The following is a 25,770-nucleotide window of genomic DNA, read 5'->3' as shown; positions in this document are numbered from 1 at the left end:
AACGTTCCCTTTCTGAGTTTACATGAGAACGTTCCCTATCTGAGTTTACAGGAGAACGTTCCCGTTCTGAGTTTACAGGAGAACGTTCCCGTTCTGAGTTTACAGGAGAACGTTCCTGCTGTCGAGCACCGGCAGCACAATGTTGAATGAACAGGTAGGGGGGTTTCTACTCGTTTTAGTCCTTTGTTTTGATAGAAATATACAGAACTACGTCATAAGGCCCTCATTAGGTTCCCACTGAATAAAGCCGGTGAAGCGCAAAGCCTCTTTCTGGGAGAAATGGGAGGTGGAGTCATGTCTCAAAGCTGATGCTACTGTTTCTACCCTGATTCAACTTTTTTTTTTTTTTTTAAATCTTTGGACTCTAATCCGGTCATTTTTTGTTATTTTAAGTTTTAAAACTTTTTCTTGTACAGCCTCTGTGCAGGCTGAGTTATTCTCTCAGCAATGAGAATAACTTCTGTTATTAGTTCACCTAATGCTCAAACAAATATGTGTTGTGTGTTTGTTTGTGTGACTGTTGGAATCAGGGGTTTGTAGCTGGATCACAAACGGATGGAGCGGGCGCAGGGCCGGATTTAAGAGGATTTTGGCCCTGGGGCTTGAGCCGGTTTTGGTGTCCTTTCCCAAAAAAAAACAAAACAAAAAAAAACACGTTTCTCTCTAAATTGCAATAATTTGACAGTTGTAGGCATATATGAGCTACATATAAATAAAAATTTGATTTATTCAGAAAATCTTACACTGAATAGTGTTTATCTATTTCTGCTTGTTTGTTGTTGTTTTTTTTTCTTTAGCATAAATGTGAGTTGTATTATTGGTGGGATAAAAATATACATATTTACCAAGTCCAGCCTAAGCTGGGGGAACCACAGATTGTCTTTCAGTGGATGTGAAAGTGTTGTTCCTTTTTTTTTAACTGCTTTGCCGTTCAAGTGTCAGCCCAGTCCTTCAGACAGAAGGGAGGCGTCGCCACTAAAGACGTTTTGTTCCCCTGCAGTGAGAGTCCTCCATTGTGCGTCCAACCGGCTCTGGTTGCTAGGAGCGCGGCCGTCCAGTGTGGCATGTACAGTACAGAGGAACAGAGCTCCTTTCACCTCAGAGCCATTTAAACCACTCGTCAACAATGCCGTGCAAGTGAGAGACTCGCCGGGCGATTTTTGCGTGTTCACTCTCTCAGAATCACTCAAACTTTTACCGCTTTTATTTCAAACAGACAATTGACCTAAATACGCGTTAATTAGAGTGGAATCCATCTTGGTGCAACAGAAGATGGTCGTCTACAGTCTATTGTCGTTTCTGCTGTGACCAGGTACAGCTCAAACATCAGAGGTCAGAGGTCACAGCGGTCCAGTTAAGAAGCCTGAATTTCATCACGGCAACGCCCGGAAATATTATTCGTAATATGCCTTATCAATGTCATTTCAAGTTTTGCTCTCGACAAGCAAACACCAATTTGAATTTGTTCAGTTTGGAGTTGCAGGATTGATTTATGACACTTATGCCCACGTCTTTTCGGGGAGAAACATTTCAACGTATAAATTTTATTTAGCTAAATTAATATTCAAGTATGAAACTTAAATATATGTATAAAAAAAAAACCAAATCTTTGTTAGTTTTAAATACCAACGCAGGTCGGTTTGGTGAGTTGTCCAACACTTCAACTGTGTGAACAGAAAAGGTGGTTGAGCTCCATTGTGCGAGGCTGTTGGAGCACAATTCAACACGGCTCACTGAAGGATTCAGTGTCCTGGTCACGGCGCCGTGTGGGCCTGCCTGCACAGGAACGCAGATCCTCCCGCCTGCTCACTCGCAACTCTGTTACTAAAAGAAATAAGTTGCATCATGAAATAAGAGCAAAAAGAAAAGAAAAAAAAGTGTGACAATCCTTCTCCTAGTGTTAAATATTTGCCAAGAAGAAAATGTACCCGTTAGCAGGAGAACATGGTTGAGTAAACACGAGTCACTAAACAGTTTCCCATAGCCTGCAGGCAGTGTTCTTCAATGTGCGCCACTCCCTGGAGATTGGGAGGAGGCCTGCAGGAGGGGCCTGCTTCCAGAATCTCAAGCCCACACAGGTGAACTCCTGTTGGGGAGGAATGCAGTGAGGGAGAGGGGTGAGGGGTGCTTGACACATGGAGGTGTGGAGCTTTAAGCTGCAGCAGGGTGGGGAACAGACACAGACAGGCCGGCGGATGTGACTTAACTCTCTTCCTGACATCAGCGTACCTGGACAGGGACAGGGACTGGTGCGTGGGTGTGTACGCTGAAGCAAAAAGGATCGCGTCCCACCACTCCCACTGACATTCAGGCGGAGTCTCAGAGTCGCTCGGATCTCTCCTGCAGACGCGCTCTCTTCGCTGAGTGCAAGAGCAGGCAAGTAAATAATTGACCTTTGCTGCACCTTACAAGGAGAGGCACAAGAAAACACAAAGAGAAGAGACGCAACTATTATTTTTTCCTTTTTCTTTTTGGAGGCGACTTTGAACTTGGACACTGGGACAGAGATTTTATTTAACCCAGGTGGATACTTGGCAAAAGAGGAAATACTTTTCTTTCTTCCACACCGTCGGACTTTTGGACTTGGACTGTGAGCCGACGCTCCCGGGAGGTTTGTTTGATCAGCAATCTCTTTGTTTTCACCCACAACCTTTTTAATTACTTCGCTGTTTTCACTTCTGGGTGCCGCGAAAGTGACTTGTCTGTGTGCTGCGACCTTTTGGGCGAGGTGAATGGCTATAAAATGACTGCTTTATGTAACTTAGTGTTACACTGAACAGTTCAATAACATGCAAGCTCAAAACAAAGAGCCCAAGATTGTAAGTGGCCCGAGGGAGGTTTTTTTTTTTTTTTTGGAGGGGCCCCACTTTCAGATAAACTCATCTCCTTCTCAAACTTCTCAGCACTACCATTCTGCAAAAACACAAAATCTCACCAAGTGATTTTGGAGCTTGTTTAAGTCAATAATTCCTTAATATTGAAGAAAACGCATTACTGTAGTTATAAGTGAAATAATCTGAGCTCCTATTTCTTGCTGAAAAGTTACTTGCAAGTTAGTTTTGTCTTACTTGAAGAGAACTAAAATATTTCCACCAGAAACTAGACCAAAGTTACTTTTAGATTTTGTGTTTTTGCACTGTAATCTTATCTTTTTTGGGCGTTTAGGCAGCTGGCTTACGTATAATTTAACAGTCAAGCCAGCCACATTAATCACTTCATAGCATTTTCAAAAAACAAACAAAAAAAGACTTGCTTTGCTTCTGAAACTTGCTCGTTTGGTTTGTCGGTGATACGTTGTGTGCGTCTTTTTTTTTTAGTAAAGACTCGTTTCGGTCTGGAAAGAAGCGCAATCACTTCCACTAGGTTGCAGGTATGCAACAATATTTGCAGTCACAATGTGCATGAAATGTGCCTCCAGCATCATCAAATTATCAATGCTCAGAAAACTATTCATCTTTTTAACGTATAACCGACATTTTTATATGTGTTGATTTTTTAAAAATCTCGAGTTGTAGAATTTAAATGAAAAATCCCCGTATCTAAAATATTTGAGTCTATATTCTGTGTAAGAAGTGAATTGTTTTTGGGGATCCCTGCTGACCATTAGCACCTTAGTTTGCTTGTACCTTGGGGTGGCTGTTTTATTTTTGTAATGACTTTTCTAAACTCCTTGCATAGTTTTAGCTTCACCCCCGGTTCACATTCACTAAAGGAAAGTTGTTACATTTTTAGGCAATAAATGTTTTTCTTAAGCAGAGGAATTACAATATTGGCATCATTTAATATATCTGTAATATTGCATGAAAGTGATTAAATCTGTAGACCGTGTCAATTCTTTTTCATCTGATTAATCAAATAATTGATCTCTAAATTCATCGTTACTTGAAACCCTAGACTAGCAGGATAATTAGAAGTGATTTAATCCTATTGGTTGTTCTTGTTGTTTTCTTTTGCCCATTTTGTATATAAGACAACATGAATCTCTAGGACCACTGGGATTTTTATCTTTGTTGTTGCCAGAGTTTGACCCCGCCACCTGTCTTAAAGGTCGACGCCCTCCTGCCGCTCCCCTTTCCCTTTCTCCTTAAGCTGATGGGGTTAGTGGGGTCCGACCCACAACCACTGGTGGTATGTCCACCTGGCAGGCATGTTTTTGTCTGAAGGGAAGCTTAGAGCTCAGTGAAACGTCTCCTCTTTTGGTGCCAGAGAAGCTTTCAGAACAAAGAGAAGCAGCACGAGCCACTGGAGCCTGTAATTTGGGTCAGAAGCTCGTCTGCGATTGTCCTCCCGAGTGGGAGCGGAACATAAAGCGCCGGTTTGCTCCTATCTACTGCAGAAGAAGAGGCGGTTTGTCGTCCTGACCCGTCTCTGCTGCTCGGTGATTTATGAGACACCTTCTCTCCCTCTCCCCTCGCGCACACACACCTGGAGGCTGCTCTCCTTCACAGAGAGGCGCAAACCCGCCTTTCCCATGTGCTCCCAGGCTGTGTTTGTAACTCCAGCAGGTCGTTCTCTCGCCTCGTGGGGAAATTCTTTCCTCTCGAGTTGACGCAAATCATCCATTTGTTTCCCCGCTGCCCACTGAGACAATTACAGACCTCTCCGTACCACACAGCAGCCTTTGTTCGCTCCACAACTCCTGCGTTTGCCTCTGTTTGTTTGTCAGATTGTCCTGCATCCAAGATTCCTGCAGGAAATTATAATGCGGTTTCATAGCACACACTGCAGCGCCGCGTGGAACATTTCCAGATCCCGCCCTGCGCCGGTTGTGTCCCGTCCCGACCGCACCGCATCGTGTCCCAACTGGCTCTGCGATTATACAGCTATACCAAACGGGACGGCAGGTTAAAACTGGATGAGAAGCGTCCGTAATCTCCATTATCAACTCATGTAACATGCCAATTGGGTGTGGATTATTTCCTGAAATTCTACAGCTTCTGGTTATGCACTTTTGTAGTGGAGCTGAAATGAACTCTGACTATGAAAGTATCACTTTACCCGACAGCCTTATTTTTAAGTTTCTGTTTGACTTCTTTGAATCCAGGTGCAAGAACAGAAAACTGAAACACCAAACGCGTCACTCTGCAAAAACCACAAACCTTTTTGGTCCAGTTTCTAGTTTGGGTATCTTAGTACACTTGAAATAAGACAACACTAACTTACAAGGAACATGTCAGCAAGCTATAGGAGCTTGTTTTAAATAAATAATAAAAAGCGCTGGTTCAACTGATTATTTCATGCTTAACAAAACCTGTTATAAGTGAACTAAGCAGCCAGGGGATCCAGGACTTTTGCATCAGTATTTACCTGCTATGTCTTGCCCATAAGTTAGTTTTGACTGTAGATCTCTACTTCGGTCCTTATTCCGATGTAATCACAGTCTTTTAACTCATCTTTAACTACACGGCGAAACGGCTTCATTCTGAGACTGTGAGCAAATCTTACTGTCGATTGAATTTGCCTGCATTATTTCCCAGGCTTGGATTAGTGTTGAATAAAAGAACAGTGAGTGTGGGAATGGGATATTCCGTTCTATTATTTGAAAAATTACCAATCCAAACGTGTGTAGTAGATTAAAAAGCTGATGTTTATTTCAGAGTAATATCTGTTTAAATCACCGCCAGCTCAGTTTTTAGCAAAAAGAATCAAATCAATAAAGATATTGAAAAAGTCACAATTAGATTTTCTTTTTTAAATCGAGAATAAAATAATGCAGTGAAAGTCTTAATATTAAGAAATTTTACATTTTACATACAGTTTGAGTTCAGAAGAGTGCGGCCGTTCAGGCAGGAAAATGTGTTGGCACAGATTGTACAGCTGATGTCTCAAACAGGTGAGGCGGCTGCAGCTTGTGTTGAACTTTGTGTTTGTTGTGTTTTGCAGGGGCGAGATGGAGAGCTGGTGGTTACGCAGCCTGGCAGGACTCGGCCTGCTAGCCGCCCTGCTGACCTGCTGCTCTGCTGAAGGTGAAAATCAGAATGGATTGATTGTGACTTTTTAAACAAGTTCAAGTTAAAAAATATTGGATCTAATAGTAGGATCTAGTTGGATGCATCGACTGATTCATTCAACAGTATTTTGGGCAAAACCAAGGAGCAATTCTTTTCACTTTGGATTTCAAAAACCAAACTCATCTCTGCAGAATAAATTTGCCCTGATGACTCCAGTCTGCAGTATATGCATGACATCAATGACTCAGACCAAGAAAATGCTAAGAATACCTTTGATGTGTTTGTAAGAAGCTAATTAATGTGTAATGGATGCTTTAAAAGGTCCTAAGTTATCCAATTGTTTAATGTTTGAATCCCCTTTAGCTGGGCTTCAGTAAATAAATGGATGAATTTATATAAAATGGGACAACATAAAACATACATTAGCCACTTAAGGAGAGATGTACTGCACCAGGTTATAGCCACAAATGCTAATTTCTTCCCACAGTCCCCAAAACATGCAGTAACATTAAAGTTCAACATGTAAACATGTTCAACATGCAAAACAATCAGCAATGGACATCATTCAATTGAAATCCTTCAAACTTTTGACAACTTTAGCATACATATCCATGAAAATCAACTACAGGTCATGCAAAATGTTATTGAGATCAGCAAAAGTAAATCCCAAAAGAGTTGATCTCTGAGAATATTTCTACTTGGTTTTTTCTTTTCTTTTTGTTTTTTTGTTGTTGTTTGTTTGTTTTTTAGCATTTTCGTTTAGCATTTGTTCTCAGTTAGCACTCACTACAATATCATCAGTGTTACCACGTATACCCTAACGATGCTTCATGAGATGAACTCACTCTGTCCCAAACAGTGAACTCCTGCCTCGACGCCAAGTCCGGTTCCTGCTCAGACTGTCTGCAGGCCGGGGTGGGATGCGCGTACTGCAGCGAAGAGGTGAGAGCAGAAAGCATCAGGAGGCTCATTTCACGCCTTCTTCTCCTCCCTTAATGAGACGTCAGAAGAAAAGATGTCTTTTGCAGCATTTCTAAACGGAAATGAGATGGAAAGACTTCAAAACGTTTCGCTATTCATCGTTTCTGCATCAGAAACGTTGTATTAGAATTAGAGGTGTTGAATTAGAGGCAAGGGAAAGCAAAACTAAGAAATGAAAAATGGAAAAAGTAGAATTAGCATAAAAAATAAAGTACATTTTATTTATCCTTAACCTTTCTTGCAGTATTAAATCCATTTAATTTTGTTTGATTAAATCATGAAATCATTTTGTTTTCTTTAAATTCGAGTGTTTTGGCAACCAGACATATTTGCTTAAAACAATGTCAACCAGCAGATGACGAAACCATAAAATGGATTTTACTGGACCTTAGATTTGTCTACAGTAGAACCAAAAATGCATGTTACTCTGTTCTAAATCCGTACAAAGCTCAACATTTTCCTTTTTTTGTGAGATCTGAACCTTCTTGGACCAGTCTATGATTTTTAAAACAGAGTCCGCAATCTATTTAAACTTCAAATTTTGGCTTCATATTTCAGGAGTTTGGCTTTCCTCGCTGTGACCTGCATGAGAAAATCCTCGCTCACGGCTGCAGCGCTGCATATGTCATCAAAGCTACCAGCAACCATGCCATAGTGCAAGTACGTTTTTCCTCTGTCATGATTCTCATCCAATTGTTCCGTCATCCTTTCAAATTGCGTTCCCGTAATTATTTTGTGTTGAATTGTTGACTCTTTTTTCTCTCTCTCTCTCTCTCTGTCTTTATCTCTCTCTCTCTCCGTTTGTGCAGAACGAAGCCATTAATATGAACCTTCAGCGGTCTCAGGTGTCGCCCCAGCAAGTCAGCATGACCTTTCTGCCTGGAGAGACCAAAGAGCTGGACGTGAATGTGTTTGCTCCAACTAAAGGCCCGTTGGACCTTTACATTCTCATGGACTTCTCAAACTCCATGAAGGACGATTTGGACAACCTGAAGAAAATGGGCAACAAGCTGGGTGAGCGCTTTTGGACGTGACGTGTTGCAATTCCTGTGAGGTAATCTGCAGAAAACAAAAAAAAAGAAGAAGAAAGAAAATAAAACTGATGGTGTGTTTTGCCTGTAGCCACGGTGGTGCAAGAAATTTCAAGTGACTACACCATTGGGTTTGGAAAATTTGTGGACAAAGTAATTGAGCCCCAGACTGACATGAGACCTGACAAGTAAGAATTAAAAAAAACGCTGCTGGATGCAGAACCAGTGAATGCGCATGCTTCATTCTAACTTTGCTTCCTCCTCCTGTTCTCAGGCTCAGACAGCCGTGGCCCGACAGCGACTCTCCTTTCTCTTTCAAAAATGTCATCCCACTGACCAACAATGTGGACAACTTCACAGGAGAGCTCCAAAAGGAGAGAATATCTGGCAACCTGGACGCCCCCGAAGGAGGATTTGATGCCATTCTGCAGGCAGCAGTGTGTAAGGTTAGTTAGACCAGGTGATTGCTTGGCAAGTCACACATGAGAGTGACTTGAGTCAAGTTCCAAATCCTAAGTTTTAAATTATGAGTCACGAAAAAGTCACTCAAGGGCTGCAGAGTGGTGCAGTTGGAATGGTAAAATCACCATTGCAAAAGTTTTCCCTTTCTGACATTCGGTGGAAGTTCCTTCATGTTCCGTTTTCCTGCCACGTATTCTCACTCTTTTTGTTTTGTATCCATTTTCCAAAGGAGATCGGCTGGCGCGATGGCAGCACTCACCTCTTGGTTTTCTCCACTGAGTCAGCCTTTCACTACGAGGCTGACGGCGCCAACGTGCTGGCGGGAATCCTGCCGCGCAACGACGAGCTTTGTCACCTGGACGAAGAGGGAGAATACATTCAGGCTACAAAGCAGGATTATCCTTCGATACCTACTCTGGTCCGTCTGCTGGGAAAACACAACATCATCCCCATATTCGCCGTCACCAACTACTCCTTCATGTACTACAGTGTAAGAACGCCACAGCTGCTCAACTCTTCCCCTCTCCTTTTCGGTTTAGAGGATCCAATATGTTCTTTTGTTCTGACTGCAGAAATTGAAAGAATATTTCCCCATTGCTGAGATCGGTGTGCTTCAAGAGGATTCATCCAACATCTTGGACATCATGCGGGATGCCTTTCTGGTAAATGTTTGCACCTTTGAAAGATTTAAGGGAAAAATGTCGGCAGCAAATGTCTCAAGGTTGATCTTATCGTTTTGTTTTGTTTTCTAGAGTATCCAGTCTAAGATGAGCATCCGTGCAGAGAACAGACCTAAGGCTTTTGGAGCTCAGTTTATGGATAAAAGTAATACAGTAGTCAATTATGGAGCCTTTAACTTCAAGCCTGGAGAAATTGTAAGTGTTACACTGAAACACATAAAAGTCTGAAACAAGCGACAAAATTGTAAAGTGGGAGAAAAACGATGAAGTAAAGGAGAGCCACTTTTTGCTGTATTTACAGTTTGTCTGCAGGACAATAAATGGTCAGCCATGTCTGAGTTCAGGCTCACTGTTAGTTTCTCCACACACACGCACACGCACACACACACACACACACACACACACACACACACACACACACACACACACACGCACGCACACACACAGCTTTATAGATTTAGACCAAATAGTTCAGTTTTGATTTCACCTGAACAGATTTGCTGTGTCCCCACAAATGACTTGTGTTAAATGTTTTGGAGCAAATTCGGCCAACATGCACAGCTCTACTACTGATGTGGCTCGATTCTAAGATTCAGAGAAATCTCTTGTAAGGAAGACGCTGACAAGATTCTCTTTTTGTGTGTTTGTCTGTGCTCACTAGGGCAAGTTCAAGGTAAAACTCACAGCCCAACAAATGCTCGATGGACAGCCTGTCTGCAAAGTGGATCCAGAAGACCAGGAAGGCACGATCAAAGTAAAACCGACGACCTTCAGTGCCGCCGTCGATGTGAAAGCCTCCATTCTGTGTGAAACCTGTGACTGCGAGAAGGTTTGTTGAACCCATCTGAAGTGAAGCACCAAAACGTTCCTTCAAGGTAATTTTCCTACAAAAGACTCATAAGATTTTGCCTTTTCCTGTCTCTTCTTCAGACACCCATTCCAAAAGCTAAGAGGTGCAACGGCAACGGAAAGCTGGTGTGTGGAAAGTGTCTCTGTGACGATGGCTGGTGAGACTTTGCGGGATTATGTTTCGCAACATTCATATGTTTTTTTCCTTCTCTTTGGTATTGTAAGATTTCTGTCAAATGAGGCAAAGCCACTCAGCAATGTCTTTGCTATTTGTGCCAGGGCGGGCGCCTTCTGCAACTGCTCAAAAACCTCCGGCTTGAGCAAGGACCAGTGCATCGGGCCTGGCATGACAGAGTCCTGCTCGGGCCGTGGAGACTGTCAGGCATGTGGGACCTGCGTGTGCTACAATCCGGACCAGTACGAAGGACCCTACTGCCAGTACGACAAGACCCAGTGTCAACGAGTCGCAGGCATCCTTTGCAACGGTGCGTTTGTTGAAGGGACACGTCAAATCAACATATTATTCTGAACCTCCAGAAGTACTGCCACTCCTGCCTTATTTAAGCTTTAAAGTATTTGGGTTTTTCGAAATGATCCTGGACGCATTGTCTTCCGGACTCAGATCTTTGCCCAATGAACTTGGAAGTGATTTAAGCTTTCACAAAGAACACACAGCTACAGAGTTGTAAAAGCTCTCTGGCTTCCCTCCTGTCAGATCGCGGCTCCTGCGTGATGGGCCGCTGTGCTTGTTCAGAGGGCTGGGAGGGAGCCGCCTGCGAGTGCTCCAAAAGCAACGAAACCTGCCTGGACAACAAAGGGGTGAGCAGAGCCAGCGGTTCGCGTTCCTGTCGGGCCGGCCGACGGGCGGACGATGCCTGATCCCGTCTGTGTGCATTTCAGAATATTTGCGGTGGCCGAGGCAAATGCGTCTGCGGCAGCTGTCAGTGCTCAGACTCCGAGATCGCGTTGACTGCGACCTGTGAGCCAAACTTCGAGGTGAGTTAATTGTTCAAGCTAAAATCTCAGCTGCTCCCAACACCATATGTGTTGAGGTTTCAAGCCTTTCATGTCTTATCATCGTTTGAACTGTGCATCTAGTTCTCACTGGGTGCGTGCGAGGAGACAAGGCGGTGCGTTCAATGTCAAGCATGGAAGACAGGCGAAAGGAAGGACACAGCAGAGTGCGACAAGTGTCCCTTTAAAGTCATCATGGTGGACGAGCTGAAAGAACGTAAGCTTATGTGAGAAAAGCACTGTGATTGTTGTGAATGTAAAAAGTCCTAACTGTTGATGTTTTTTTTGATTTTGTTTTCAGGGGGGGAAGTGCATGACTACTGCAGTTTCCTCGATGAGGACGACGACTGCACGTACGAGTACACGGTCGACACCAGTAAAGATCCGACAAACACCGAGCTGCTGGTTGAGGTGCTCAAAAAGAGAGGTGAGCTGCAAAGCATGCAAAATACACACGTTGTTCACGAGCTGCACTTCCATGACAAATGTGCACAAAACTTTGACAGTATTCCTCTAATTATGAAAGAAGGCAATTCTGCATTGGCAGTGTTTCCTTTATACAGGAAAATGCCATCAAAATCACAACTTCATTTTTTCCGCCAATAGTAACATTTTCATTTTTCCTGATAGTTGCCTCAAGATAATGAGTTTATGTCTGGGAAACAAAAACATCATATTTCGAGACAGCCAATGGGAGACCGGCTCGTTATGTTGATAAAACCAGTTGATAAAAACCCCTCATAATGTCTTTTGTTGTGAAAAGATATCTCTGCTCCAGAGTGTGATTTGATATAAACGTGTATTAAACCTTTTCAGACTGTCCAGCGGCTAGTCTGCTGTGGCTGCTGCCGCTCATCCTCTTCCTCCTGTTGCTGCTGGCGCTGCTGCTGCTCTGCTGCTGGAAGTACTGTGCCTGCTGCGCCTCCTGCTGGCAGGTAAAAGCACTCACACCTGCACAAATCAAAGCTCGACCTTCTCGAATTTTCGTTAAACTTAAGAGTTTTGTCATTTTTCTCGATGCAGAGCTGTCTCGCTTTGTTGCCGTGCTGCGCTGGAGGTAAATATTTAGCATCACATGGAGCAGCATTAGCAACACATGGAGTAGCATTAGCAACACATGGAGTAGCATTAGCATCACATGGAGTAGCATTAGCATCACATGGAGTAGCATTAGCAACACATGGAGTAGCATTAGCATCACATGGAGTAACATTAGCAACACATGGAGTAGCATTAGCAACACATGGAGTGGCATTAGCATCACATGGAGTAGCATTAGCAACACATGGAGTGGCATTAGCATCACATGGAGTAGCATTAGCATCACATGGAGTAGCATTAACAACACATGGAGTAGCATTAGCAACACATGGAGTGGCATTAGCATCACATGGAGTAGCATTAGCAACACATGGAGTGGCATTGCTTTTTCCATCCCATGTGATGAACCTTTGCGGGTCTCTTCTTGATTTAGGTCGCATGGTTGGCTTTAAGGAAGACGAGTATTTGCTCCGTCAGTCTCAGCTGACCTCAAACCACTTGAACACGCCGATGGTGAGGACTGGTCCACCGAAAGGAACCGACGTGGTTCGCTGGATGGTCAAAGACAACGTGCACCGCGCACCCAATCACCCACGGGAGGTGATGCAACCAAACCCGGATGAAATGAGTAAGCCCATGATGGATTTTAAAAGGAAAATTGTAGAGCGTATATAACATAAGAACCTCCAGCTATTTTCGTTTTTTTGTGTGTGTTCTTCATTTGTTTGCAGTCCAGTTCCCGGTTTCCCTCCGACTAAACAGGTTGTTCTCTGAGAACCTGTCTCGCCCCGAATCAAAAGACGCTGAGCAACTCCGTCAAGAAGTGGCTGATAACGTGAGTTGGGTTTTGGATGCTGGTGGGCTCAAGTTCTGACTGTCAGTGATTACTTCCTGGTTCTGTGTTGCAGCTGAACGGGGTGTACAAGCAGATTCCCGAGGCACAGAAAGTGCAACACACTTTATTCAGGTAACATATTTTTGCTGTCAACAAGATGCTGGGACTTTAAAAAAAATATTTCTCTTAAAGAATATTGGCTGAGCGATATGGCTGAAAAACGTATCACAATATAAGCTTTTCATATCAGTCGATATTGATGATTATTGATTTTCTTTTTTTAAATATACGAAACAAACTGCCCACTTACAGTTTCCTCTCAAGATGTTCTGATTTTCTGTCTTCACTCCCTGCCGTTTTTTATTTTAAAACGGTTATGAGTCACTCAACAGGTTGTTGCTAGGTAACCAAAGAGTGAGTGAGTTGCTAGGTAACCAAATAGGAAGTGAGTTAGTTGATGCCACCAACTTTACTTAACTCAGTGCTTCTCAATTATTTTCCGTTACGCCCCCCCTAGCAAGAAGAAAACTATTTGCGCCCCCCACTCCCCACCGTGACTATCCATCTCTGCATAACATTTTTTCCTTATTAACATTTTTTTCGCTGAAAAAACTCTAGCGGCTTATCGGCGTGATTGGGATGTAACGTATTTAAGTGACGCGCTAATTTATTTGGCTTCATGCTGTCCGCTGCGAGCATTTTTAGACACAGCAAACACACCGGTCTTCCTCTTCTCCAACTGTAGTCACAGTGAAGCCAAGCGCTAAATACGCTTCGTCGTATTTCCTCTTCTTAGCTTTCGGTTGACTTTCTGTTGTCTCATTATCTTTGTCTCTCTCCGCTTTTCTTTTCATCCCTGTGAAAAACTTTTTCATGTTGGGGGTTGTTGAATAACGGAGGCCACAGACAGAACGCAGTCGGAGCTTTTTGTTGACTTAACACTGCTAACCAAGGTAAACCTGTTGTCTTGTAAGTCGTAAAATGTTGCACTGTCGCAAACGTGACAGAAGTAACAATGAGAGCGCCACTGCCGCCTACTGTGCGCAATTACACTTTATACTAGTACGGCCAAAAAAAAGCCTGTTCCCCAGGATCACACGCCCCCCCAGGTATCGCACTGCGCCCCCCAAAGGGGGCCCGCCCCACTATTTGAGAAGCACTGACTTAACTGAAGCTTTTCCTCTGCCTGCATTTCCCAGAATGCTGTGTGGTTCTGGATCAGAGTTCTGCTAAATAATATTATATTCTATTGGACGTATTTACTAATAATACTGATCACGTATCAGCCATTATGTGTATTGCTATTGACTTATTGCCAGTCCTATCTACATTAAGATAAAGTATCTCTAGTCATAAATTGACATGGATGTGCTTTTTTACAGACAGCAGAAAAATGCTGGAAAAAGGTAAAAAATAAAAAAATTAAGCTTACTTTCAATTTTGTCATGATTTTTAGGTGGTTTTTATTCTGATATCTCTGAGTCATCTAATCTCCTCAGGAGCAACTACACCATCATGGACACTGTGCTGTCAGCTCCCCGTAGAGCCTTCCCAGACATAGTGAAACTTACCGAGAAGAACGTCCAGTCCGGAAACTTTGGGGACCTCAAAGTGGTCCCAGGATACTACACTGTGGCCACGGACAGAGGTGTGTGGCCAGCATTCGTGCCTGTGTCTGGGCGTGACACCATCAGGGAGCTAATGGCCTGCAGCCCTGAAAAAGTTTTCATATTCACCCCGCTTTGTCAAGTTGCAGCCACAAAATTCAATGGAGAAAACTATTATCAGGTTTTATGATAACAGATCAAATTCTGTTGGTTAGTAATACAACTGATAAAAGCTAAAAGTTTTTTATTATTGAAGGTGTAATCTTAGATGAAATATTTAATCTATGCTGTTGCTTTGTACTGGTATATCGTATGCATTGGGTAAAAATAAGTATTATTTCATAGTAAACATATTTCTAAAGGTGTTATTTCATGAAATTTTCACTAGGTGTCGGTAGCAACGCAAGTAATCTGTGTATAGAAAGAAACCAAAACAAATAAGTTATGTGTAGTATTGCGAAATGACTCAGGTAAAAAGTATTGAACAGATGCAGAAAGGGAGGTGATGGGAAGCCAAGACACCAAATGAAATCCATCCATGATCAGAAAGCCATCCTTCTTCTTCCTCTTTGTCTTAATTGATGGCTGGCAAACAACTAAAGGAAGCATTACCACCACCAACTGAGAAGGAAAACAAAACAAAACTAGATCCTGCTATACAATTTGCACTATATTAAGAAATAAAATACAGCCTTCAGCATCTACTTCTCACAAAGCCATCCTGCTCCTTGTCAATACAACTGACTATTTGTTTTATTTATTGGTCCAGTCCAATAGAAAGGTGCAGTTCATCTTTAGTGAATCCATTACTCCCCTGCAGAGGCTGCGGGAGCCGTGGAGTTCCAGGAGGACGTGGAGTTGGTGGACGTTCATGTGCCGCTGTTTGTCAAGGACGACGACGATGACAAGAAGCAGTTAAAAGTGGAGGCCAGGGACGTGCCGCTGGGCATCGCAAAGATTGCAAAGCGTTTCGTTAACATAACCATCATCAAAGAGCACGGTGAGAAATTTCCATCTGAAAACTGGTCGTAATGGAATGAAAAATTTGAATTTTGTTGCGTATGGATAGCTTTTATCGAATCTCCACCTCTGTCATTGCAGCGACAAGCATCTTCTCCTTCCTCCAACCAAAATACACGTACAGCAGAAAGGATGGTGTGGCACATATCCCCATCACCAGAGAGATCATCGAGGATGGACGCACACAGGTCACCTACAGCACTCAAGATGTCACTGCCAAGAACAAGAAGGTAAGAAGATGTGTGTTGCCTGTATTGTGTTGGCATAATGTATGAAATCCTATGCAGGACTGGCACATAGAGTACAGCCTGGTCGTACGAACCACCACCAAGAGTTCTTCCTTCTTGGGTTTCAGGACTACATGGGTGTACAAGGAGACTTGTCCTACGCTCTGGGTGAGACTCAAAAGATCGTTCCTGTCCGTTTGCTCGAGCTGAGTGAGAAAGATGGCTTCTTGGAAGACAAACCCATCAAGCAGTTTGTTATGGACCTCAGTAACCCACGCCAAGGTGCCAAGCTGGGACGATACCCAAGAACCACGGTCACCATCGCAGACGCACTAGGTGAATGATAGGAGAAGTGTTTGGACTACGTCTTGACAATTCCGCCATTGTTATTGATTCCAATTGTTTTACGTCTTTTTCTTCGTCTGCTTAAGAACCGAGTGTGATGATGTTCAAGAAAGGTAGCCAGAACTTCAGCACCTTAGATCAGACCTACTCCATACCGGTCGTACGCTCCCACAACGAAGACAGCCCCGCCACAGTCAAATGGCGCACCAAGAAGTCCCAACGCTTTGACCTTTCCGGTTCTCTGAAGTTTGCTCCGGGAGAAACGGAGAAACATATAGAGATCGAATCCGTCCCCGGCTCAGCCCAGCCCGAAACCTTCCAGGTGGAGCTGTACGATCCCAGCACCAATGGCATTGTTGGTGAAAGGAAGAACACCGTTGTCAATATCACAGAAGGTGATATGAGAAGACCTTTCATATGATCTTTATTCCATAAAAACATTGCATCAGTTCTTGTTCTTCTCAAAAGTATTCATACCCCTTAAAAGATATTGTTTCACATTTCAATGTATTTTATTGGGTTTATACTTGATAAAACAGCAAAAAAGAAAATATATAGTTTTAACTTTCTTTTTGAATGGGAGTTCTTATGCAAAATTTGAATTTTGGACATTTTTCTACTTCCATTTGGGTTTCTACTGCTTCTGAAAACAGTCCAAGAGCTTAAAAACAGGTGGTTTTTGGCAATAAGTAAATGTTTTTTAGTGTCTGAAAAAATGAACCATTTCAAAAATTTGGCAATTATTGACTCACAATCAAGGGATTCTACCTAGCAACCCAAGCTGATCTCCAGCACATTTGGTCAGCTGGTTGTACTGCTGTATTCACTGTACAATGGCTGCTGGAAAAAAAAAAGTTGTGGTTTTTCTTTAAACAAATGCAGGCCACACTGATTTTTTCCCCCTGAAAAATATAAACAATGTATAATTTCCTTTTATTTCACAATTATTCTCAAATTTATGTCGGTCTGTCACATAAAATTCCAATAATCTGGAAAACTTCAAGGAGTATAAAAACTTTTACAATTCACTGAATTCAACTAATGTCCCCTTTTTTAGATTCTGTACAGTAATCCGTGTTTCTTTTATTTCTCTGGATATTATTTTGTTCCTCAAGAACCAAGAGGTCCAGAAATTGCTCAGTTGCAGTCGAAGGGCTACGTAAGCCCGAGAGGGACCACCCCTGGAGGTCGCCTCCTCCCCCCAGGAAACCTCAAGGCCAAAGCAACGGGTCCCAGAAGCATCCGTCTGAACTGGGATCCGCCACCGGGTAACCCAGTGGGATACAAGGTACGCTGGGCTGACCAGCTGACTCCCTTCAGTTTGAATCGACCGCATCACTACATGTGTGATTCCTGATGTGTGTCTCAGGTGAAGTATTGGATCTTCGGTGACCCGGAGAAAGACGCCCAGGTCCTTAACGTGAAGACGCCTCAAGCCGAGCTGACTAATCTGTTACCCTTCTGCGATTACGAGACACGAGTTTGTGCCTACAACTTAATGGGAGATGGCACTGACACCAACATCGTCAGCTGTCAAACACTGGAAGACGGTAATGTCTCGAAACTCTGGTACAGATTAAACTTCACATGCAGGATGTTCACTGCACTACAATTTGTCTGGAGAAAGTTGTTTGCGTCCTGTAAGTGGAGTTAAAAGTCACTCGTCTGTTTCCCTGCAGCGCCCGGCGAACCCGGTCGCTTGGCCTTCAACGTCATCAGTCCAACCGTCACTCAGATCAGCTGGGCGGAGCCTGCAGAGACCAACGGCAACATCACAGCTTACGAGGTCATCTACACGCCCATCGATGATGAAATGAGTAAGAGACTCTCCTCAAAGTGCTCAAGCCGTACTGAGACGATCCAGTTCCGGTGTGATACTGTCTTCTCTTTCAACAGATCCAGTCGGAGCAGACAGAAAGGTAAAGATCGACAACCCGAAGAAACGAATGGTGTTGATAGAAAACCTCCAGAGCGGCCAGACTTATCAGTACAAAGTCCGTGCCCAAAACAGCGTAGCCTGGGGCCCTTACAGAGATGCTACCATCAACTTGGCGTCACAGCCCAACAGACCTATGTCCAGTGAGTTTGTACCAAACGCATCTGGTTCTTCAGCCTCACTCCCTCCGAAAGAGATTAACTCCTCTTTGTTTCCGTCCGTAGTTCCCATCATTCCAGATGTTCCTATTGTGGACGCTGAGGCAGGAGATGAATATGACAGCTACCTGATGTACAGCAACGATGTGCTGAAATCGCCAACAAGCTCCAAGACGCCAAGTGTTTCTGGTGATGGTGGGTACTGTGAACCGAAGCCGCACACAAATACTGATGTGCCTTGAACTTGTTCACTTTTTGTGATGTCACAGCCACAAATATTAATGTGTTTCTGTTGTACAAAAAAAAAAAAATCACACAAAGCAATTTGTCACAATGGGTTTTATAAGACAGTCCTTCCAGGATGTTGCAATGTTTTTATGGTTGCTGTTGCCTAAAATTTCAGATGTACAGAGGTTTTAGGAAAAGCCATTTTGAGCATCATTTGCCATAACATGGTCTTACAAGAAAAGTTGACATTTCTGCACATAACCTTCCCAAGAAAGAACTGAATTTGAAAAAAAGCAAATGTTTCTGTTTAGGTCACACATGCTTTGATCTTGCAGGTTTGACTTTAGAGAGACATTTTAATCAATGAATTAATTAATTCAAGTCAAACAGGAGCTAAAATTAGAAGGGAGACTCATTGATTGGTCAAAATTCGGCCAAGTTGCAGTGGTTTCGTTGCTCCTTAGACAAACGGGGAACGCTAAAGACAGAAACAACAACATGAGTACTGCAAGTCATTTTTTCCCTCTTCACTTTCCTTTTTTGAAATCATCGCCCGAAAAAGACCGCTTCAGTTTTTCTAAGCAGCTTGTAATTCCCAGACATTCTGCGTGGGATGTTAGAAAAGGCCGGACATGAGAGCCCATCCTCGTTTTCAGAAACGCTGAGAAAGCAGGGAGCATCAGAGGTGAAGCCTTTCTGCTCATGGTCCTGCATTTTTCATCACCTCCATCTGGCAGACATTTTACCTGGAGGCAACGCCCCAGATCAGTCCCTGTCTGAACCCACACATGATTTACAGCGACTCCCCTCAAGCTTTCTATCCAGTCGGCCTGCTGTTGCTGCTGATTGTTGTCCTGGAAGGGACCGCTGAAGCTCCTCATCGACCAATCTGAACGAGGGCTGAAACGATTGATCATAACTACTGAAAGAATCGTCTACTAATTTAGTAATCTTTTAATCGCTAACGACGATGGTATACAAAGTCTAAAAAATGTCGTATTTAAAAAGCTAATTAAATTGTTTATTTGCATCTTTTAATGTGTTTATAATGTATAAAAAAGGCATCAGTGGTAAAATGAAATGTGCCCATTCTTTTTAACCGTTTACTAAAATAATTGTTGGTTGCAGCCCTCATCTGGACTTTCGTTCTCAAACGAACAAAAAAAAGAAAACAAGTCGTTTGTTACTCACTGTGTAGTTAAACAAGCCCTTCTTCCCTGCCAATCTATCCTGCACTCGCTGCTGCTGCTGCTGCTGCTGCTGCTTCTGTGTCCACCAAATCAAGACTGGCAACATATCAAGCTGGTGGGCTCCAACCTGGAACTCCGTCAGGTGTCATGGAAACAGCGAGTGGAGGTCATCCCCAGTCGCATCAGCACAGACACAGAGATGAGCTCAGACGAGAACCCCGCCCCCAGCTCCTCCCACACGCCCCCGTCAGGTGAAGACCGCCCCACCGGATCGACCGATGAGAGTCAGGCAGACAGCGAGCATGCCAGCTGTCGGTTAGGCCAGTCCTTGTCCTTTTTTTTTTTCTTCCACCTTTCCCACCTGTTCTCCCACCAGCACTGAGCGCTGGCATCAACTGCCCCACGTCCAGTTGATGATACAAAGCGGAGGGGCTTTTCCAGGTGCCCGCCCCTGTCTGTCCTCTCCGCGTCCCACTGGACCGGCTGGGGATCTGGAGGAAGCTTTTTTGCTGTGCGCAAAGGCTTTGACGGGGCGGGGGTGGGGGGAGGCTGCGTTTCTTGTTGCAAAGATGAGAACTTTACTTCACTCGGTTTCTTCTTCTTCAGGTGTGCGCACTTTGGTGGGAAGCACCGTGAAACCTCATGAAACATTCACACCCCCTTATAGACTTTTTGTTGTGTGTCCAGTTTTTCACTAATGCACGCGTCAAACTCGAGGCCTGACTTTACGAAAACGGTTGTTGTTTTATCAATCAAATCAAAGCGGTTTTATTGGTTCACTTCCAAATACTGTGAATTAACCCCCCGCGTTTTTTGAAATTCCCACAAAATCAATAGAGCCCTGCATTTTTTCGCACTACTGCAGAATTGTAGATTCACTGTGAATTTTTCGGCAATAGTCAAAAACAATCTTAGTGACTGTTAACTCCCACCTGCAGGTGGCAGTATTTCATACTCAGCCTTACTTGATGCCAGGCTGTAGTTAATATGGCAAGTAGCTAAAACTCACATTTTCAGTGGTACATAAATATTGCAGAATTTCTTGCAAGTATTTCTCAGTTAGCGCCACGAAATGTGTGAATTTAATTGCAGAAGAATCACAAAAACTGGCGAAATGCTGGTGTGACTGATCAATGTGGAAATGTCAGTATTTTTTGTTTTAACATGTACTTATCAAATGCAGACACAGCTATTTATTCATGTCTTCACAGTTTTTTAAGGAGCTTTAGTGACGCGCTGTGGCTCAACTAACCTTTTGATAATATTCATGATCCCAAAATAAATGAATGCGCCGACCTTATTCCACTTTATTAGGATTTTATGAGAAAGGCCGACACAACGCCGCGCACGATTATGAAGAATAGAAAAATCCTACGCAGGTTTTGCAGATATCAAATTCACGGTGTGACGTAGGTTCATATTCAGGCCTCTTTTCTCTGATCCCAGCTCCAAAATGAAACCCACTAAAACCAGCTAACGTCGGAAATCATCTAATTAGTAAAAAGTCTATGTGTGTATAATTTCATCTGGGTGCAAAAATCCATTTCTTTAGGTGCTTCCCATCAACAGCTGTTAAAACCAAACAGGTGACGGCGGCCCGCGTTTTTACCAGTCTGGCTCTGACCGTCGTGTCTTGCAGATTACATGTCGAACGGCAGGTGGGAGCAGAACTTCCTTTTCCCAGGAGGCTCGACAACCCGCAACCTGTCAGCGTCATCCTCTCCCATGTCCACCCTGAGCTCCAGCTACAAAGGTGGAGCAGGCGGCTCCTTCACCACAGACATGCACACCACCTACATGACTGGGCCAGGTAAGAAAGTCTCTTGCTCTTTGGTCACCTAGCAACAACATACTGAGTAACTATATTGTCCACCTGTACATTTGTCTTAAATAAGTAAAGTCCATATATTGTCATTTCAGAGCAAGTAACATATTTTCTAGTTTCTAGATCTTAATCTTATCACGGCAGTATCAATCCGATATCCAATATTATCGATGTTTTGGATCAATCAGCCCGCCTCCAGTGCGTTCTCTCTCTTTCTGTCCTTGCGCAGGAAGCCCCCGCAGGCAGGACGTGATTGGAGGGGGGATCCACACAACCGAAGTCCTGATGAGGAAGCGCTCAGAGAACAGAGGATACGCAGACGAAAATATCCGGGACTCCATCGTCATAGGAGACGATAAGTTCCCAGACCTGAGTGAGTTTCCACCCAGCCTCCGATCACAGTGTTCAGTTCCTCCCGTCTCTGCAGAAGACAGACTGAACTTGTTCACTTTTTGTGAACAAGTTCACAAAAAGTGGCAAGACGTTTATCTTGCCACTTTTTGTGGCAAGATAAACCAAAACAGCGTAGCCTGGGGCCCTTACAGAGACGCTACCATCAACTTGGCGTCACAGCCCAACAGACCTATGTCCAGTGAGTTTGGACCAAATGCAAGATAAACGTGGCAAGACATTTATCTTGCCACGTAATAATTGTTCGGACATGGCGGGTAAACTGTGTGAGCGCATGACACTGAAGGCTTGGACATCTGTCAGCAGGGTTGGGGCCGCTATGCTGACTGTCGCTCTGCTTTCTGTTTACTTCCCTCCCTTCCTGCTGTTCCGTGTTCTTCGTCCTCCTGCCACCTTCTTCCTCCTCCCTCTGCTAAACGCGCCATCAGGTGGGTTCGGCTACGCTGGCTTGCAGAGCAGCTCTCAGACCCAGTACAGCTACAGCCTGTCTCAGGGCTCCAGGGCCAGGACTCAGTCATCAGAGGTCAATGAAGCCCTATACAGCCTGGACAGCGTGCTCCATGGTAAGTCCTCCACATTCATGCATGAAGGCAGCCATCTTTGTCAGCGGCGTTTTTTTTTAAATATGGGCAGTCGCCCAGGGTGGCACCAGCGAGGAGAGAGCACAAGCAACGTGTCCTGTCAGTGGAGAGTCGGCGCCCCCTGCTGCTGAGAACAGGAGGGGCGTTCAAAGTGCTTTGTGCGGATGGAGCAATATTTTATGCCACTTCAGAATTCTGGCAATTTCCTGCAAATTGTCTAAATTCATGCGAAAAGCAGCACTGCTCTGACTCATCTTCATTTCTGCTTCACTAATTATCTGACATACATGGAGTCAGTCTGTGTTTATGCTGTTGGTTTCAGTGGCTAAAATGATCTGCCAAAGGAAGAATAATTCATTGATAAAATTATGACGTCTAAACCTAGATTAACTGTGCAGTCAATCATACATTTTCTACATTTTACTAAATACAGTGAATGTGTGTCAGTTAAAATTGCTTGGATAAAAGGAAAATCATATTTGTTTCTGTTTTTTTTATCTTTTCAGCAAATGTTTAGCTTCAGTTCATTTTTGCAGGTGCTGCTTTTGTACTTCTGGGCAGTCTGTGTCTGACATTTGCTAATGTTCATATTGTACAATTATCAATATATCTTGGAGATGCCCTCAGAACAACAATGTTATTTTTTTTATACTATTTTTATTCTTTCTTTGGGTTGAAACAGAAACAAATGACCTACATCTGAGGTTTTCTCATATGAACCTTTCTGTGTCCGTGCAGACGCCCGCCTCTCTCCGGGCGTCCCAGACACACCCAGCAGGCTGGTGTTCTCTGCCTTGGGCCCGACGGCGCTGAAAGTCAGCTGGCAGGAGCCACGCTGTGAGAAAGACATCCTGGGATACTGCGTTCTCTACCAGCTGCTCAACGGAGGTCCGTTTACCGTCGTCGTCGCCTTTGGGGCCGCTCTCAGATCGGCCTGGCGTTCCCGCCGTAACCACCATTTTGTCTCCCAGTAGGAGAGACGAAGCGCCTCAATGTGACCAACCCGGCCGAGAACGCCGTGGTCATCCACGACCTGCTGCCCAACCACTCCTACCTGTTTAAGGTGAAGGCTCAGAGTCAGGAGGGCTGGGGTCCGGAACGGGAGGGAGTCATCACCATCGAGTCAGCTGTGGACCCCAAGAGTCCCCTCAGTCCCATGCCAGGTACCGGCTCTGCTGCATCGCACTCCTAGCTCAGAGAAAAGTTTGTTTTTATGGCGTTACCGGAGCTGTAACCTCTGTCCAGGCTCGCCGTTCACTCTGAGTACGCCCAGCGCTCCGGGGCCGCTGGTGTTCACAGCCCTGAGCCCCGATTCACTGCAGCTCACCTGGGAAAAACCACGGAAGCCCAACGGGGACATCTTGAGCTACAGGGTCACCTGTGAACAGCTACATGGTGGAGGTGAGGCAAAAATAAACCAAAAAAAAGTCATGTTGTTGCTGTGCACCTTGCAGGTTTCTCTGTGTTCGATCATGATTCTGTTCTGCCTAGGCGACATGCGCTCCTTCAGTGTAAGCGGCAACAACGCTGAGACCAGTCTGACTGTCCCAAACCTGACCGAGAACGTCCCGTACAAGTTCAAGGTTCAGGCTCAAACCACGCAGGGTTTCGGCCCCGAGAGAGAGGGCATCATCACCATCGAGTCTCAGGATGGAGGTGGGAGATTGTGAAGGAATTGTTTTGAAATGTAATCAAATACGAATTTAATGATGGCACTTGACTCAACGTAACATTTTGATTGTTGATTCTATGTTGCATGACTTTTTGTTTATGACGTAAAGCACTTTGAAACACCTTGCTGCTGAAATGTGCTATACAGATAACATTTAATTTTGATTATGTCTATAGCTCTTAAACTTTTTTATATTTTTCATTATAGCCACAAACTTTATGCTTTGGTGTGTGGTTCTCCATTCAGATTGAGCAGGAAGCATTTTGTAAAGAGGAATGGAAAAAAAAAAAAAGTTTCTAGATGTGCAAAGATGGTGAAGTTTAAAGTTTGTACTCTTTTGACTCAGTGGATTTGAACAGTTTGATATCAAATAACACCTTTGCCATCTTAAAACCAAAGTTTGATTTCACTTGGCCCTCATTGCTTCCTGTAGGCGCCTTGTCTCAGTACAACAACCAATCACTGACGAGGAGGGAAGTTTTCCAAATGCCTACAGAAACGACCACAAGAACAAACGTCTCCCACACCATGATCACCGATCCCTACTTCTCAGGTAAAACAAAAAGAAAAAAGTCAACACCGTCTCTTATAATCCGGCGTCTTAAACAGGAGCTGCTCTCTGTCAACAGATGGGATGATGATGACTCAGCTCACGGAGACGGGCAGCATGGTGAGCCGCCAGGTCACTCGGGAAGTGGTTCAGAGGAGCGTGACGGGAACCTCCACCGTCACAAAGAGAATGTTTTATGATTCTTAGGAACTTGTGTGAGCGATGCTCCTGAGCGCATCCAGCCTGAGAATCACAAAGCCAAAGCGCAAGAAAGTGTTTCAGAGTTTGCACATGTGCGTGTGTATAGGGTAAGACGGCGCAACCAAATCAATCAAATTGAAAGTAAAGGCCACTTTTTTTACTGTTACAGACTGTGGCCACCTTGTTTTCCCCCTCAGTTTCCCACTTTATTGTAGTTTCTGACTTCTTTCCCTAGAGTTTGTAACCTGGTGTGTGAGTAGTCCCTCTGTTGGCCGACATCCTCTAACACACCAGGATTTTAAAGAAGTTATCATAATCCCAACTATCTGCTCAATAATCCAAAAATAACATCCCTATTCTGTCATCCAAGTTTCAACTTCAAATTTAAATGTTTGAGAGGTTTACCTTTTCTGTCACTGTGGAATTTTAAAGGGCTTTCGTTTATAAATTATTGTATTAAAGTGTGTGAGTTTTTTTTTCCATTCAAGATATACTCGTACATTTTCATTTTTTACAGTTCTGGTTGTTTACAGCCGCACTAGCCGGTCGCAAGCCCAGGGCATGCATGAGTTTAACAAGGCATCAGAAATGAAACATGTTTGCATTTAAAATGTCTGCACTTCATGACAGCTGTAGTTTTATGCATTTTCTTTATGTGGCTAATTCAGCATTTTCCAGTTCAGTAGATTAATGTGAGACATGATACCAGAGAAAGTTTCTTTAAAGACAAAGATTGTATTTGCTTGCTGCAGGTTCTACTGTACTTTGGGTTCATGAGAAATTGTTTTTTTTGGAAACATTTTCAGATTTTTCATAAATATACAGATATAAGTTGAACAGTTCAGACAATTTTTACTCAGCATGTATCATTCCCATTTAAGCAGGTCCATTTTTAAGCATTTTTTGTACATCAGTTATATTGCACTTAATAAAGATTTATATTAAAAACAGTGACTTCTTCTAATGACTCACTTT

The 25,770-nt window shown here is 43.7% G+C and overlaps 1 protein-coding gene and 1 long non-coding RNA gene across 8 annotated transcripts; one reads left to right on the top strand and one right to left on the bottom strand.

Annotated features, from left to right (window-relative positions):
* Nucleotides 1-1,240: 1,240 nt before the first annotated feature.
* On the bottom strand, nt 1,241-13,273 carry LOC129377479 (uncharacterized). Of its 3 annotated transcripts, none has more exons than XR_008607936.1 (6): nt 13,155-13,273; nt 11,777-11,919; nt 6,797-6,984; nt 2,208-2,404; nt 1,929-2,086; nt 1,241-1,824 (listed from the first exon to the last, which is right to left on the bottom strand). It is a non-coding gene; the product is annotated as an uncharacterized LOC129377479 (long non-coding RNA). The 3 variants fall into 3 exon arrangements; XR_008607934.1 differs by having other exon boundaries at nt 2,230-2,404; nt 13,155-13,270; XR_008607935.1 differs by having other exon boundaries at nt 2,230-2,404; nt 11,777-11,893; nt 13,155-13,270.
* On the top strand, nt 2,398-25,745 carry itgb4 (integrin, beta 4). Of its 5 annotated transcripts, none has more exons than XM_055057437.1 (42): nt 2,398-2,611; nt 5,884-5,966; nt 6,811-6,893; nt 7,491-7,592; nt 7,742-7,946; nt 8,055-8,151; nt 8,238-8,409; nt 8,655-8,915; nt 8,998-9,087; nt 9,178-9,300; nt 9,767-9,934; nt 10,036-10,112; nt 10,234-10,439; nt 10,670-10,773; nt 10,855-10,950; nt 11,053-11,185; nt 11,270-11,395; nt 11,785-11,903; nt 11,992-12,025; nt 12,443-12,637; nt 12,741-12,844; nt 12,918-12,976; nt 14,227-14,250; nt 14,344-14,492; nt 15,272-15,451; nt 15,553-15,701; nt 15,827-16,034; nt 16,130-16,438; nt 17,159-17,331; nt 17,413-17,593; nt 17,723-17,860; nt 17,940-18,122; nt 18,204-18,332; nt 21,195-21,365; nt 21,610-21,753; nt 22,220-22,354; nt 23,111-23,260; nt 23,347-23,535; nt 23,618-23,773; nt 23,864-24,028; nt 24,478-24,597; nt 24,674-25,745. In XM_055057437.1, the coding sequence occupies exons 2-42, from the start codon at nt 5,891-5,893 to the stop codon at nt 24,799-24,801; spliced, it is 5,811 nt and encodes a 1,936-aa protein (XP_054913412.1). In that variant the 5' UTR covers nt 2,398-2,611; nt 5,884-5,890; the 3' UTR covers nt 24,802-25,745. The 5 variants fall into 5 exon arrangements, with proteins under 5 accessions (XP_054913412.1, XP_054913410.1, XP_054913415.1 ...); XM_055057435.1 differs by having other exon boundaries at nt 23,344-23,535; XM_055057440.1 differs by lacking the exon at nt 22,220-22,354.
* Nucleotides 25,746-25,770: the final 25 nt, after the last annotated feature.

The sequence above is a fragment of the Poeciliopsis prolifica genome, unplaced genomic scaffold (genome assembly GCF_027474105.1).
Source record: "Poeciliopsis prolifica strain line A6 unplaced genomic scaffold, Auburn_PproV2 SCAFFOLD048, whole genome shotgun sequence".
Taxonomy (NCBI): Eukaryota; Metazoa; Chordata; class Actinopteri; order Cyprinodontiformes; family Poeciliidae; genus Poeciliopsis; species Poeciliopsis prolifica.
Note: the sequence above shows the minus strand (reverse complement) of the source record. Positions and strands in the feature narration are given on the sequence as shown.